General features: G+C 36.9%; 1 protein-coding gene across 2 annotated transcripts in view; it reads right to left on the bottom strand.

The window, feature by feature from the left end:
- RAB28 (RAB28, member RAS oncogene family) overlaps positions 1-16,481 on the bottom strand; it is a 98,180-nt gene that overhangs the window by 62,912 nt on the left and 18,787 nt on the right. For both annotated transcript variants that reach the window (XM_021679378.1, XM_021679379.1), the window contains exon 4: positions 12,194-12,323. In XM_021679378.1, the coding sequence (XP_021535053.1) occupies positions 12,194-12,323 (130 nt within the window). The remainder of the gene's footprint in view (positions 1-12,193; positions 12,324-16,481) is intronic.

Raw genomic sequence — 16,481 nt, 5'->3', positions numbered from 1 at the left:
AAAAGACAACCGACAGAATGGGAGAAGATATTTGCAAATGACATATCAGATAAAGGGCTAGTATCCAAAATCTATAAAGAACTTATCAAACTCAACACCCAAAGAACAAATGATCCAATCAAGAAATGGGCAGAAGACATGAACAGACACTTTTCCAAAGAAGACATCCAAATGGCCAACAGACGCATGAAAAAGTGCTCAACATCGCTCGGCATCAGGGAAATCCAAATCAAAACCACAATGAGATACCACCTCACACCAGTCAGAATGGCTAAAATTAACAAGTCAGGAAACGACAGATGTCGGCAGGGATGCAGAGAAAGGGGAACCCTCCTACACTGTTGGTGGGAATGCAAGCGGGTACAGCCACTCTGGAAAACAGTATGGAGGTTCCTCAGAAAGTGGAAAATAGAGCTACCGTATGACTCAGGAATTGCACTACTGGGTATTTACCCCAAAGATACAAATGTAGTGATCCGAAGGGGTACATGCAACCCAGTCTTTACAGCAGCAATGTCTACAATAGCCAAACTGTGGAAAGAGCCAAGATGTCCATCGACAGATGAATGGATAAAGAACATGTGGTATATATATACAATGGAATATTATGCAGCCATCAAAAAATAAAATAAAATAAAAATGAAATCTTGCCATTTGCAACGACATGGACGGAATTAGAGGGTATTATGCTAAGCGAAATAAGTCAATCAGAGAAAGACATGTATCATATGACCTCACCGATATGAGGAATTCTTAATCTCAGGAAACAAACTGAGGGTTGCTGGGGTGGTGGGGGGTGGGAGGGATGGGGTGGCTGGGTGATAGACATTGGGGAGGGTATGTGCTATGGTGAGCGCTGTCAATACTGTAAGACTGTTGAACCACAGACCTGTACCTCTGAAAAAATAATACATTATATGTTAAAAAAAAAAAAAAAGAAGAAGAAGAAGATAGCAGGAAGGGAAAATTGAAGTGAGGGAAATCGGAGGGGGAGACGAACCATGAGAGACTAGGGACTCTGAGAAACAAACTGAGGGTTCTAGAAGGGAGGGGGTGGGGGGATGGGTTAGCCTGGTGATGGGTATTAAAGAGGACACGTATTGAATGGAGCACTGGGTGTTATATGCAAACAATGAATCACGGAACACTACATCAAAAACTAATGATGTAATGTATGGTGATTAACATAACATAATAAAATTAAATTAAAAAAAAAAGAAAAATCTGGGGTCAGAGTTGTACAGAAGCCAGAAAAGTATTATTTTCACTTTATCATCTCAGAAAGTCTGTAGTTCCATTTTTCACTGAGATAGAGAATTAATACTTTTCTAGTCATTCATAACAAGTAGCTATCGAGCACTTCCTGTGTGCAGAGACTAAGCTAGATACTAGAATGACAGCCATGAACAAGGCAGTAGGCATTCATGGAGCTTCAACTGAAGAACACCTGTATAACCGCAGGAGGAGAGAGCTTTACTCTAAAAAAGGTGACTTTTTTAGAAGAATCACACAGTTTAAAAAGTGATAAATAGCTAGTAATTATTTTTTAAAAAATACAAAACATAAAAATAAAGAGAAGTTTGTAAAATGCAGCATTTTGACAACTGGGGGAAAAAAAAACAAACACAGAAACTACCTAGTATTCTGTCCTAGTCCTCTTCTATTTATTTGTTTCTCTCAACACTCTAAAGAGTTTAAGATTTGGGAAAGTCTTCACAGATTGCTCATGTTCTACTTTTTCACTAAGTCAGAATCAATGCAATAGATTGAAGATTAAGGAATGGAGATGACTCATTCAAACTTGTATCTAAAAATAGAACAAGTTCAAAAACAATAGAGACATGCATTTTATGTCATTAGATATTTGCACACATATCCTATGTCCTTCTCTTCCCATGAACATAAAACATGCTATAATATCTCCCATTCTTTAAAAACACCACCACAGAGTTCTGACCCACATTCCCTCCAGCAGCTGCCCCATTTACCAACTCCCTTATAGAGCGGCATTACGTACACACATCGCTTCTATTCACTGTCTACAATTCATTGACTTCCCTTCTCTCTTCAACTCACTCTACTCAGCTTTCACCCACACCACTCCGATGAACCTCTTTGCTAAGGGCAACACTCATCGCCTCTATGTACTAAATCTAATAATCATTCTTGGTCCTCATCTATTGATCACCCCCTTCCTAAAACACCTTTACATGTGGCTTCCAGGATTCTTCACTCTCAGGATTTTCCTCCGATCTCCACTGGCCACATTCCAATTCCTTTGCTGATCTTTCTTTATTTCCCCAAACTTTAAAACATGGCTATAACCCAAGGATCAATCTTTGGACTTCTTCTCTTTTTATACTCACTCCTATGTAAAGTTCATCCAGTCTCAAGATTTAAATACCATCAATATGTTATTGACTCCCAGACTTTTATCTCTAGACCTCCTCTTGCCCCTGAACTCCAGACTCATATATCCAACTACCTATTAAATATCTCCACATAGATGATTAACATGTCCAAAAGCAAACTTGTGATCCTCACCCAAAATTGTTCTTCCTGCACTCTTTCTCAAGTCAGTAGATTGAACTTTAGCCTTCCAGAAGCCTAGGCCAAAAATCGTGGCATTATCTTACCTCTTCTCTGCTCTAACTCCACAACCAATCTATGAGAAAATCTATCACCCCTAGTTCAAAATGTATCCAGAAGCCAACTCCTTCTCACTACTTCTACTTGCCGTCACCCTATTCCATACCACCATTATTTCTCACCTGGATTATGTCAAAAGCCTCTTATCTGTTTAGCTTGCTTCCATGCATACCCACTATAGTAAATTCTCACAACAAGAACTGTAGTGATCCTTTCAAGTTAAATCACTTCACTCTGCTGAAAACCCTTAGTGGCTTTCCATCTCACACAGAGTAAAAGTTGAAGCCCTTACAAAGGCTTTCCTGATCTGTCCTCTTCCTAGACACTTTCTTCTTTATATCTTCATGTCCTACACGATTCTTTCACTGACTATCCCTACATATAGCTACACACACTGCTACAAACACAAACACACACACACACATGCCTTCTTAGAGTTCCAGAGGGGGGGGAAAAAACAAAATACTATCTCACTACTCTTCCTACTCTTCCCTCCTACTTGGATAACTCCAGATATCTCTGTGGCACTCTCTCTTTCTTCCTTTATCTCTTTGCTCAAATGTCATCTTCTCAAACTTTCCTTGCTACCATATTTAAAATCTTAACACCTTCTTCCATGTCTTCCTTTTTCTCCCTTCCCTGCTTTACCTATACAAAACTTAGCATCATTTAACATACTATATATTTTCTTATTCATTTATTTACCGTCTTCCTCTACTGGAACCAGGCTAGATGAAGGCAAGAATTTTTGTCTGTTCATTTCTGTATCCCTAATACCTAGACAGGTATGTGGCTCAATAAGTAATTGTTAAATGAAATGAATGAATGAGAGAAGACATAGAAAAAAAAAAAAAAGGAAAAACCTGCTGAACTGCCTTATTTATACAGCAAAAACTAGACATTCAAGTGAAATTTTAGGAAATAATGTCATAGAAAATAAAAAGTAAATTCTAAGCTCAAGAAAATTTTTAAATTAAAAAGAAATGCTATTTTTAGAGCCCCCCAAACACTCCAAAGTTGACAGTATTTCCACGGTGTGCCTAGCAAGTAATAAGAATTCAATAAATCTTAGCTAGTTATTATTATTACTGTGATTAGGTATATGGACCTATCCATGTATAAAGAAAATAGATTCTTAATAATCTAACAATTGAATAAAATAAGCCTAAGAAACCATTGCAAAGATAAGAGGACAGGGTCTACAGGACATATAAAGTTAAAATTAAACTCTCTTAAAATTATATGGTAGTAAATATGTTCAATTAAGCAGACTTACTACTAAACATGTTTGAGTCATCATATTTTAGTAATAGAAGGTGCTTATGATTACCAAGTATAATCCCTCATTTTATGCATGAGGATGATCCTAAGTGATTAAGTAAATTGCCCAAGGTGACATAACCAGATAAAATGACAGCCCCAGGACAAAAGCTAAAGTTTTCTGATCCCCACTTTAAGTCTTCCTTTAAACTGTATTGGATTTGTTCCACAATCACTGCAAATAAAATTAAAATAAATTATTAAAGAGACTTAAATTACATTAATGAAAAATTTAAATTGCTTTTTCACAAAGAAATCTGTTTTTATAGCTATAAATTTTTTTAATTTATAAATTTTATAAAGCTACACATTTTTATAATTGTAACTTAGTAAATTAAAATTAATATTTAATAATTTCTTCTAATTTTTAAAATCAGAGATTTACATAAAAGAAAAGTGGATGACTTTTCTTTAGCATTTAATAAAGTTTCTCTATCATGAGAAGAAGATGAACAGAAATCTCATAAACAGATTGTTATGACAGAAATGCTTATACAATTCCCCCAAACAAACAAAACCAAACCACAGAAATCTTAATGCTTCTCAGGCTAAGGACATTATAATACTGTCAAATGGTTTGAAGGAGGCTATCTAAAAAAAAGTAATTATGAAATGACATAATAAAATCACTGCAACGACTGTCCGGTAAAAAGTGATTTTGGTAAGTATTATGAAAAAGCACTAATTTGACATTTTCTTCCCCAATAAGTATCAGTCCTAACAGCAGTCTGAATGCAATCCTATGCATTTAATTTGAGGAAACTACTCCACCAACTGAACTGGAAATACTATAAAAATGTTCTGAAAGTACAGCAAGAGTGTGAAGTATCATGCAAAAGAACAGCTTTAAGAGTGTATGTTAAAACACTCTCTCAGTACACAGACTACTGATGCTGTCAGTATCAGAATCAGATGCTCTCAGCATCTTCCAGTAAATAAATAATCATAGCTTTAGTGAACAAATTTACATGCAAAGAGAGAAAAAAGAAAAAACATGAAGCAATAGAAACAAAAATATAAAGCCCATCTAAGAAGACACTTGGACCTGATACTTTGGGATTACTATTCCCAGAACAAAACAGAACCAAAGTATTAAAATAAATGGGCAAGGAGGCAGAATGTTTTAATTCACAAAGTATAAACAGAATGAACTTTTCAAATTCTCAAAAGAGTTTCTGTTCATGCTTTATATAAATAATAAACTCTCTTAAGCAAACTGATAATGACTCACTCGTTCACTTTGTTATAATATTGTAGATGATAACTTTTATAGAAGTTGATATGAATCCTTCAAAGTAGGAATCAAAGTAAATGTTACCTACTTCACATTTTCTGCTCTCCAGATAACATTAGAATTTTTGAACACTCAAAAGAGTCACAGGATAAGCAAGCACATTTGTGTAAATTCCCATGAAGTTTTCCAAGCTGAATATATAACCATTTCTTATACTCCTCTTACACTAAGAATAAAGAATAATCTTTTAAAAATTTTGTGATAATTTTATCGAGGGCATCAGTTAAATTTTCCAACTTGAAATTTACTTGTTCTACTAATACATTTCCATTGCGTTCAGGGAACACAACTACAGAGTACATTAAAATGTAACCTTTGAACCTCCCAGTGTAAAACATCACTTCCTGAGCAGAGATAGCACTCCAAGAACAATCAATCACTGTTAAGAAGAATATACACTCAACATTGTTAATTAGTGTTGATGCACTCTCCTCTATGCCCTCATCTGTCATGAAGATTGTTTAAAAATCTGAGTTATTAGTCTTTATTTGGGAAAGGATCTGGTTAATATCTTTAAGAGCAGAAATCACTCATCCATCCACTCTATCCCAGAGCGTGATAATTCCTACCCCCAATACAAGTTACTGATAACCACCACCCCTCCACTAACTAAGAAGCTATAAATCAGGAAGAGGGCAGCTTCTATGCAACCCCTGTTAATTTCTGTTTACAATCGATCCAACTGAGAATGTTAGCTAGTCAGGGGAGAAACCAGCTGATGGATCAGATAGTAGGAAAACATAACAGCTTAAAGATAGAAAATAACAAAATGACAAATTAAAACGCCCTGTGCTTATAAAACATGGATTGAATTTAAAATTAATCTTTAAAAAATTAATATTCCTGAATGTTCATCTCATTTCAATGGGAGCTTTCCTAAAACACTGAAAGAAAAATTAAAACTGTAACTTCAATGTAGATGGTTTCTGGAATTAAACACAAAAATTAAAAAAAAATAAAAAGTCAGGGGTGCCTGGGTGGCTCAGCTGGTTAAGCGACTGCCTTCGGCTCAGGTCATGATCCTGGAGTCCCTGGATCGAGTCCCGCATCGGGCTCCCTGCTTGGCTGGGAGCCTGCTTCTCCCTCTGACCCTCCCCCCTCTCATGTGCTCTCTCTCTCTCTCTCATTCTCTCTGTCTCAAATAAATAAAATCTTTAAAAAAATAAAAAATAAAAAGTCAAAAGTGTAGCTTTCTACCATTACGTAAAAATCGCATTAGGAAAAAGCAAAATTCTTAATTCTTTTATATTTAACTTAAAATCATGATATAAAATCTACGACATTTTTTCTCATACATGATCCAGCACAATATAACTTCAATATACTTCCTAAGAAACTCTCTGACATATTCACCAAGGTGGAATTCAGTAGGCCAGTTGGGCCCAAAGGCCATCTAACAGATTCCCTGTATCTACACATGTATTTTTCCTCATTAAGAAAAGCATTTTCCCTTAATAACACATCCCGGGCCATAAACACTTCTGATTTCAATGGAGGCTTCATGAAAAGGCTTTTATTCATTCATTCAGTACTCATTCATTCAGGCACTGTTCTCAGTGATGAGGTCCTTAGGTTTCGTTGAGCTTAGATTTTAGTGGGGAAAGACAGACAAGAAACAAACAAGAACAGCATCAGATGGCACTGAAGCTCCACAGATAAGTGAAACTTAATGTCCTGAGAGAAAGGGACTGCATGGCCTGTTTACACTGAGTGGCCAAGAAAGGGAACTCTGAGGAGATGACATTTAAGATGAGATCCAAATGATAAAATGGAGCCAGTCAAGCAGAGACCAGAAGTATTTCAAGCAGAAGAAACCCTATGGTACAAATTAAGTTAGAATGTTTTAAGTACAGAAAAAAAGACAAGTGTGCCTTAGCATCTAGTGGCAAGGGAACACACAGTAGAAGAAGAGGTCTGAGAGGCAGGTAGGAGCCCGATCACCTAGTGCTTGGTAAATTTGGATGAGGAGTTTGGAATTCATTCTAAGTGTGATGAGAAAGCACTAGAAGAGTCATAATAACATGATTTGCCATTTGGGAACTGGGATTTTAGGAGAGCAAAGCCAGAAGCAGGAGGGACAGTTAGGAAGCTACTGTAATAGTTCACATGAGAGGTGATGGTGTTTTAGGCCATGGTCAGGTCCACCTGTAATAAGCCCAGAAGCAGACATAAATAAAAAACCCTGAGGCTCCACGGGGCAGTCTCTGATCAAGTGAGAGAGCACGACTTTCAAGGCCAGGAAATCAGGTACCAGACCTCGTAGATCTGGCTCCGTGAATTGCAGAAATTGCCTCAGATGGTAATAGAATGGTTTCCAAGTGCCTATCAGTTGTTTCATTCCACATCGGGCTGCAGACACCATCAAACTTCAACAGAACTTCTGTAAGTTCACAGAATAAGTAGATGACTTTCCCTCTTTCCCATTTTGGAAGTTAGCTACCAGGAATTTATGCTTACCTTGCTAGGGAAAAGTAGGGCCTTCCATGAAGATTTGGACATAATTATACTTATTAATCCCAACAACCAAACAGAGCAAAAGAAAGGCATTCAAATTTTTAGAAAACTTGAAGGCAGCTAAGCAAAAGAATAAAATTAAGACAAATTAATTAAAGGTTAAAATTAAGGTTAACAGGTCCCTATCACTCCTTAAGCACTCTTTTTGTCTCAACCTTTGTGCAAATGAACGTCTAACTGAATACACATTGCTAGCACTCCAGAATGTTTGAACTGAATTGCCCCACCCATCATATGGTACGAGAAGTGATCTAAAAAAAAAACAGAAAAAACAAAAACCCAAGACATAAGATGATGACAAAGGGATTCTCTAGGAACCTTTACCTCCAGGCCACTTTTGTAAAATATCTGTTTCAGCTCTACTAATTTGTAATTTGTGATCATTCAAATTGAAGCTACAGTCAGTGTTTTTAAAAGACTATTATGAATGATAATAACGATGATGATAACAGTTATTGAGCATTTACAGTATACAGATCACAGGCTAAGTGCTTTCCATTTAATATCTCATTTAATCTTTAAACCAACTTTACCAGACAGCAGCTATTATCCTTACCTCAGATGAGGAAGTTGAGGTATCTAGATACAAAGTCTGATGTCACACTGCTGTTAAGTGAAGAACCTGGGCTTATAAAAGCAAAGTATGCCAAAATTCAAAGCCCTATGATCTTTTTTTTTTTTAAAGATTTTATTTATTTGAGAGAGAGAATGAGATAGAGAGAGAGCATGAGACGGGGGAGGGTCAGAGGGAGAAGCAGACTCCCCGCCAAGCAGGGAGCCCGATGCAGGACTCGATCCTGGGACTCCAGGATCATGACCTGAGCCGAAGGCAGTTGCCCAACCAACTGAGCCACCCAGGCGCCCCTCAAAGCCCTATGATCTTAACCATAACTCAATACAAATTTAAATAGTACAGGAGCGCCTGTCAGTTCAGCGTCTGCCTTTGGCTCAGTTAATGATCCCAGGGTCCTAGGATAGAGCCCCGAATCAGGCTCCCCGCTCAGTGAAGGTCTGCTTCTTCTTCTCCCTTTGTGCATGCTCTCTCTCTCTCTCTCTCTGGTAAATAAATAAAATCTTAAAAAGATAAATAAAATAAAATCTTAAATAGTACAAAGAAAAAATACTAACTAGTGCCTTAGAGCCTTTCAGAATAGAATACAGACTAAAATAAATTTGTTTTAAGCATTATACACTGAAATAATTTAATTGTTAACAATTCTATTTCATAAAAGCAAATCCCTTCCTCTACTGGCTATTTCATTAACCTATTCTAGTTATTCATTATATTTAAACATAGTAAAACACAATTTTTAATAAAAATAAACCCATAATTCACCCTTACCTAAGACTATCTTCAATCCTTAGCCCAAATTTCTGTGAGTTTACTATATTTTAATAAAAAACAAATGATCTTTGGGGTGCCTGGGTGGCTCAGTCGTTCAGCGTCTGCCTTCAGCTCAGGTCATGATCCCAGGGTGCTGGGATCGAGCCCCGCATCGGGCTCCCTGCTCAGCGGGAAGCCTGCTTCTCCCTTTCCCACTCCCCCTGCTTGTGTTCCTGCTCTCGCTGTCTCTTTCTCTCTGTCAAGTAAATAAAATCTTAAAAAAAAAAAATCTTAAAAAAAAAAAAACAAAGACACACATATGCACACTCCCTCTCCACTTCCTCCCTTTCTCTTCCTCCCTCCTTCCTTCTCTCTCTTCCTATACAGAAATTTTCTGTCTATCCTATCCTGCTAAATTTTGGCTAAAAGTTGGCTACTGCTGGGGTGCCTAGGTGGCTCAGTCGGTTAAGTGTCAGACTCATGATTTCAGCTCAAGTCATGACTCATGGGTTGTGGGATCCAGTCCCATGTCTGGCTCCTCACTCAGCATGGAGTCTGCTTGGGATTCTCTCTCTCTCTCCCTCACCGTCTGCCCCCAACCCCCGCTTGCTCGCTCACACACACACATACTCTCTCTAAAATAAATAAATAAATAAAACCTTTTTAATAATGAAATAAAAGTTGGCTACTGCTGCCAATATTTTTATAGCCTATACATACACCTTTTCAACATATACTTTCCATTTTGCAACTTTCTAAGTTGCAAAGAACAGGACACAATGATGAGTTTTAAAAAGCACATTTAGGGGGCGCCTGGGTGGCTCAGTTGGTTAAGCGACTGCCTTCGGCTCAGGTCATGATCCTGGAGTCCCAGGATCGAGTCCCGCATCGGGCTCCCTGCTCAGCAGGGAGTCTGCTTCTCCCTCTGACCCTCCTCCCTCTCATGCTGTCTCTCATTCTCTCTCTCTCAAATAAATAAATTAAAAAAAAATCTTTAAAAAAAAATAAAAAAAATAAAAAAAAAAAAAAAAAAAGCACATTTAGGTAGAAGATGACTCTCTGTAGATAAGGAACATTTCAGATGTCTTCCCATCATGTTTCTTTTGCTTTGCCTTTAATCCATATGTAAAATCCTTGCTTTTTAATATAATTTTGTCCCCCCAAACAGAAGATGAGTACACACTACTATACTAATGTAACACCAACGTGGGAACACAGATTTCAAGATCTTTTATTACATGACCATATGAAATCAGGCCAGTGACAGATTATGCAGTAAATAATATCCAGGAAAATGTTCATTTTATAATCTCTTCATTTTACAAATGTAACATTCTGTGTGACTGCATACTTTATTCTATGATCTCATTCTGAGAGTATTATAAATACAAGGAAGGGGTTAGAGCTAAGCCAAAAGCTAAAAAACTCAACTTCTTATGCTATTAAATCTCAAACATAACACTGTAATAATTTTTTTCATAAATTCATATAACTTATATAAATGTTTGTTTTTAAAAATTTAGGAATGGCATCACCAGCACAGTCCAATAGCCTCCAATCTGATAGGACCACATAAACACATAATGTATATAATTATGCACCACTACACCATTACTCCAGATGGTAGTCAAATTATGTCTTGAAAGAAATGAAAACAAGTCTCAACCCCTATTCCTTTCTTACTCTATAATTTCCTAAAAGGTGATGAGAAACTGCTAATAAAGCACAAATTTAACCATAATACAAGCCAGTGCTTCAGTAACATGGTAACTAAGAAATGATCTCCTAAAATGAAAAGCTGCACTCAGAAACAGAACCTAAGGTCATCAAAACTTTTTAAAGGAGAATTTCAATGAATTTAAAAGCATCTGATTCATTCAATTAGAAATATTTACAGAACAGAAGAGCAAAATTAAACTAAAGCTTTAAAAAACTATATCTTTTACCCAAGACATCCATTTCATGATATATAATACTATTTTCTAAAAAGGTATTATAAAATTTCTATTTTTAACTCTTCAGAGAAATGGTATCCACACCTGTTTTGTAATGATTTTAAAGTAAGGCTTGGATTTATTAAATGTTCATCTAAGTGTGCAAAATCACATAATGAAGAAATCTTGGTTTAGTCCTTTAGGAAGTACTATTTCCTAAATAATAGTACTATTTCCTAAATAAACACAGAAAAAAATGCACTATACTTTTAAAGACCTTTGGAGAAGATAATTCTCGTGGTAGTATACTTGGGTATTGGTTTAACAATGCTTGTAGTCAGGAAACTGTTCCTGACCTAAATCCTCCATGGTATAATTTAAATTCATTTTCTCTTTTTCTGACCTCAAATAGTTGTAGATTAGGTCATATCATAGTATTTTATATATTTAAAAACCCTTATTAATGTCTCCTTTTCCAGGTAACTGCAGTGTAGGACTATGAACCAACTAACAGTCCCGTACTAAATTCAGTCTTGTAATTTTATATGCTGTATATCATAGCCCAAGAGACAGATCTCAAAAATTATTTATCCACCATTTTTACCAAGCACTACTCATCCCCCAATACACTCTTTCTTAAAAGAAAAAAAAAAAAAAATTATCTACATTTTAGAACAAACCCCAAAAATTTAGAAAGAGAAGTTTATGAGAGATGTGAGCAAGGAACAATGCACACAAAGTTCCACCCAGACAATGCTTTCTTTCCTAGAAAAGGGGACTATTTAATGAAATCTCTCTCTCAAAATCTCTGGGGCAGAGCTGACGCTGTAGTGCAGTATCATAAAATCTGCAGCTGTGTTGCTGTTCTTAATAGTCCATGCTGCTTCCTCAGACCACAGGAAGCCAAAACACACAGGGTCAGAACAGAACTTACCTGAACAGGAACTGGCCAAACCAGCAGAGCAGTTATGACAAATCAAGCATCAAAACTGTTATTGAAAAGATTGTATACATCTTTAAAAATGTTCTCCTCCAGCAATGTACTTACTCCAGGAAAGCTGTATCTTTTATGTTTCTAAACATCAACATTTTTGTAGGAATAAAGACTACGGGATAGGCAAATAAATTACTATACATAAATAAGCATTAATAACTTACTTTTATTGCCCACCAAGGCAACCAGTGGCTGAGTTTCTGACTCCTCGCTCACTTTCTTCACCACAGAATACCAGTCTTCTAAATTCTCAAAGCTTTGATAATTTGTAATATCATATACCAAGAGGATTCCCTGTCACAAAAGAGTTACAGAATCTTTGTAAGATACCTGGCATATGCATGGTAAGTTACAATGAATACAAGAAAACTGTATCATAGAGTTGAAAAAGCTGCAAGGTCTACAATCCTGCCTGTAACTTTCATGAGGTCAAACATGTAAACCTTTCAATAAATAACCATCTGCTGCTGCTCTTTTTAAATATTTCAAAAATGGAGATTCCATGACATCCCTTGATAGTCAATTTTAGTGTTTAACACAATTTTCTTTAAATGAAATAAGTCGATTTCCTCTTTTGGGCCTCTGTGCATTTGGAGAACAACATGAGAGTATCCTCCTCATAATAACCCTTCATGTACTTGAAGATAGTTAAGTAACTCCTTTACTGTCCCCTTTCCAGAATAAACAAACTCAATTCCTTAAACTTGCCTCAAAGGACCTATTTTCTATCCCTTTAATCATAGTTGTTGGGTTCTTCCCAGGACACACTACATACATTTTTGACATCCTCTTTAAAATGAGCAATGTAAAACTGGACATGATACTGTAATAAGAGCCTGAACAAAGCCAAATATAACAGAGGGATTGCTTCCTGCCTCTTATATATCATATTCCTTTTAATATATCCCATTATTTTGTGTGGGAAGGAGAAGTATGTACACACACAAATATAACAGTGCCACATTCTTGATTCTCATCCAGTTTGTGGTCAAACACTTAATACAAAGCTCTGCATACAGTATAAGTCTGGACCCTAATAGCATTTATGTCTCCTTCTTCTTTGGTTGTAATCATAAGTTTTAACTACATTTTTGTACCTACTATGTATCTAGACATATATTTAGATCTCTTCATTAGTCCTTACAACAATAATGCAACACTGGTATTCTTATTCTCATTTGACTAATAAATAGAGGTTACAATAACCAAGGTCATACAGCTAGGCAAGTGATGAAGCCAGATATGAATCAAGAGCTGAAAGAATATGAATTCACTCTATAAGCACTTGTCTGCCAACTATATGTCCAGCATTGTGCTGGGTCCTATGGGTATAAATTCCAAACCTCCAGAAACTCACAGTCTTACAGCAAGGCCAGGCACATAAACAGACAAGTATAGAACACAAAAGTGATGGCCAGTGATATGCTGGTAAAGGTTAATCAACTGGCTATTGTCGTGGTGGGGGTAGGGAATTGCAGAGTGTGATTTGTAGCATTTGCCTATTTCTGTGGGGTAAATACTCCCCTAGGGCCATTTTCAAGCTACTGATGTCACTTCAATGAACAGAACTGGGTAGGACACTACCATATTGCATCTGCACCATACAGTTACACTAGACATAAATAATTTTAAGAAAATAGATAATAACAAAAATATATGTTAAAAGAATTAGTAAAGGATGCATTTGAGCATATATCTTTGTTTTTAGTATAATTTATGCATTTATATATAATTTTTAATCATGAATGTATTCAACAAAGGGCTCACAAAAATTCCCAAAAATTTAATAACTGACTTTCTCAAGCCAGTTCCAGCACACTACCCTTACAGCTTTCTAGCACCATGCTCTTTTAAATTACACTGGCTCCCAAGTCACTTATCTTCTCTGGGTCTCAGGTTGTTTGCCTCTAAAATTAGATCACTGAAAGTAAATGGTCTCTAAAATCCATCCCAGTTTAAATATTCTATAATTTTTATGCAAAATCATTTGTCTGATTTATTTTGATAACTTAGACACCTATTTCTGTCTTCCCAAATGCCTTGAAATAATGCCCAACACAAAATTATTTGAAATAATCAGCATAAGTCCACTTTTCTTATTAAGAATAATGCCCCAGGGGCACCTGGGTAGCTCAGTCAGTTGGGCATCTGGCTCTTGGTTTTGGTTCAGGTCATGACCTCTGGGTCATGAGATCAAGCCCCGGAGTTGGGTTCTGCGATTGGTGGAATCTGCTCGGGATTCTTTCCCTCTTCCTCTCTCTCCGCCTCTCCTGTGTGCACACACATCCGTGATCTCATAAATAATAAATAATAAATAAATAAATAAATAAATAAATAAAATCTTTAAAAAAGAAAAGAAAAATGCCCCAGAATTGGACTTTGAAGAAAACTAATCTTCAATCTACTGATTCCACCTCCAGTTGACTTGAATGATACAATATATTGTGTTACAAGAGCTCTGCCCTGAAAGTCAGGCTGCTGTTGGACTGCAGTCTTGGCCCTACCATCTACTGATCTTGAGCAATGCTTCTGTCGTCCATCTCTGTAACACTTGCCATGTCTATATGATTATGTGAAGTAATAAAAATAAACTTATTTAAAAACTAACATACTACATAATTGCTGAGAATTTTTTATTATTCTGAGTGAATAAGAATCACAGTTTCAAGGCAACTTTGAGGTAGTTTTTACACTCATAGATTGAGCCACTGACCTATGATGTCCTACACCTTAAGATTTTTGGAACTCTTCTAAATCAACATATGAAAATCTTCATCTCAATATGGATCAATATGTGAACATGATAGAATATGCAAATAAAACATGGGCACTATCTCCTTATGATCACTACTAGACCAGAGCTATAGAATACAAATTAAATACTACAGGGTTGTGTGGGGGGCTCAGTCAGTGAAGCCTCCTACTCTTGATCTCAGCTCAGGGTCCTGAGTTCAAGCCCCACACTGGGTTCCATGCTTGGCGTGGAGCCTACTTTAAAAAAAATTGGGGCGCCTGGGTGGCTCAGTCGTTGAGCGCCTGCCTTCGGCTCAGGTCACTGTCCCAGGGTCCTGGGATGGAGCCCCGCATCACGCTCCCTGTTCAGCAGGGAGCCTGCTTCTCCCTCTGCCGCTCCTTCTCCCTCTACTCCTCCCCCGACTCGTGCACTCTCTCTCTTCCCTTCTCTCTCCAATAAATAAACAGTCTTTTTTTAAAAAATTAAATTAAATACTACAAGAGTTGGTAAACTACGGCCCCAAGGTCAAATTCAACTCAAAGTCCACATTTGTAAATGAACTTCCATTGAAATACAGTCATACTTATTTGTTTAAGTATTATCAATGGCTCTTTTTGTACCACAACTGCAGAACTGAGTAGCTACAACAGAGATAGTATGGCTTGTGAAACCTAAAATATTTTCTATCTGGTTCTCTAAGGAAAAGTTTGCCAATTCCTGATCTAGATCAGTGTGTCCAGTATTTTTCAGAGAGCAATACCTATGAATCTTCCAGAACTCATAAGAAAGGCAGAAAGATAAATGCCTTTCATTAATCTAGCTATCCGCCAACCCAAACATCTGTTCATAAACCCCATTCTCAATAACACTTAATGTAAAAAACTATGATTCCATCTTTGCTCCTAACATGACAATCTTTCATCAGTTCTGACCTACACCAATGTGGTCAAAATCTGAAAAGGGAAAATGAGAAAACCAAAAAGACATTAAAACACAGAAGTGTTCTAGAATTTTCAGTTTCAACTCTGACCTGTAAAAAGCCTGGAAGTCATCATGTCTGTCCTTACAGTAAGAAAAAATCTAAACAAACTAAAAATCAATGATTTTTCTTGGGCAAAACAGAGAGCTGACTTTGCAGGGTAATTCACCACCCTGAAATCTGGGAGACAGGTGAATCCAAAGAGTCATAGCCAAAATGTGCTTACCTGGAGCAGAAGCCGCTGTAGCCAGCAAAGGGTAGGAACACTTAAATGATAATTCTGATAAACTGCTGGAGACTGCGTGTGATCCACTTTGAGAATGAAAAACTCCCAGGTGGGAGTACTCTCACACTTTCATGGATTTTACCTCCAGAAACTCTATCAGATCCTTTTGGTAAAGCATCAAGAAAGATCCCCCACATGGCTCTGACATGGTGAGGGAAAAATTAGCCATTGTAAAATACACCCAGAGTATTATCCATTTAAAAAAAAGGCATACTGTCCAGGAAAAAAGCTTAATCAGTGTCTTATATCACATGAGAAAGACAGTTCCCACCTCCAGCCCCTTCTAGCCATCCTGTCTCACCTAAGTGGGAAGAGCTAATAAACACCTGTAAAGGTCACAGCCCAGGGACACAGGCCCACTATAAGGCTGTGACTTAATCATAAGAGTATAGAATGCTTCCCTGCCTCCATACTTTACCACAACACCAACTGGGCTCCAGCATAATAGTAGCA

The sequence above is a fragment of the Neomonachus schauinslandi genome, chromosome 2, assembly GCF_002201575.2.
Source record: "Neomonachus schauinslandi chromosome 2, ASM220157v2, whole genome shotgun sequence".
NCBI lineage: Eukaryota > Metazoa > Chordata > Mammalia > Carnivora > Phocidae > Neomonachus > Neomonachus schauinslandi.
The sequence above is the reverse complement of the archived record's forward strand: the minus strand, read 5'-3'. Positions and strand labels throughout refer to the sequence as shown.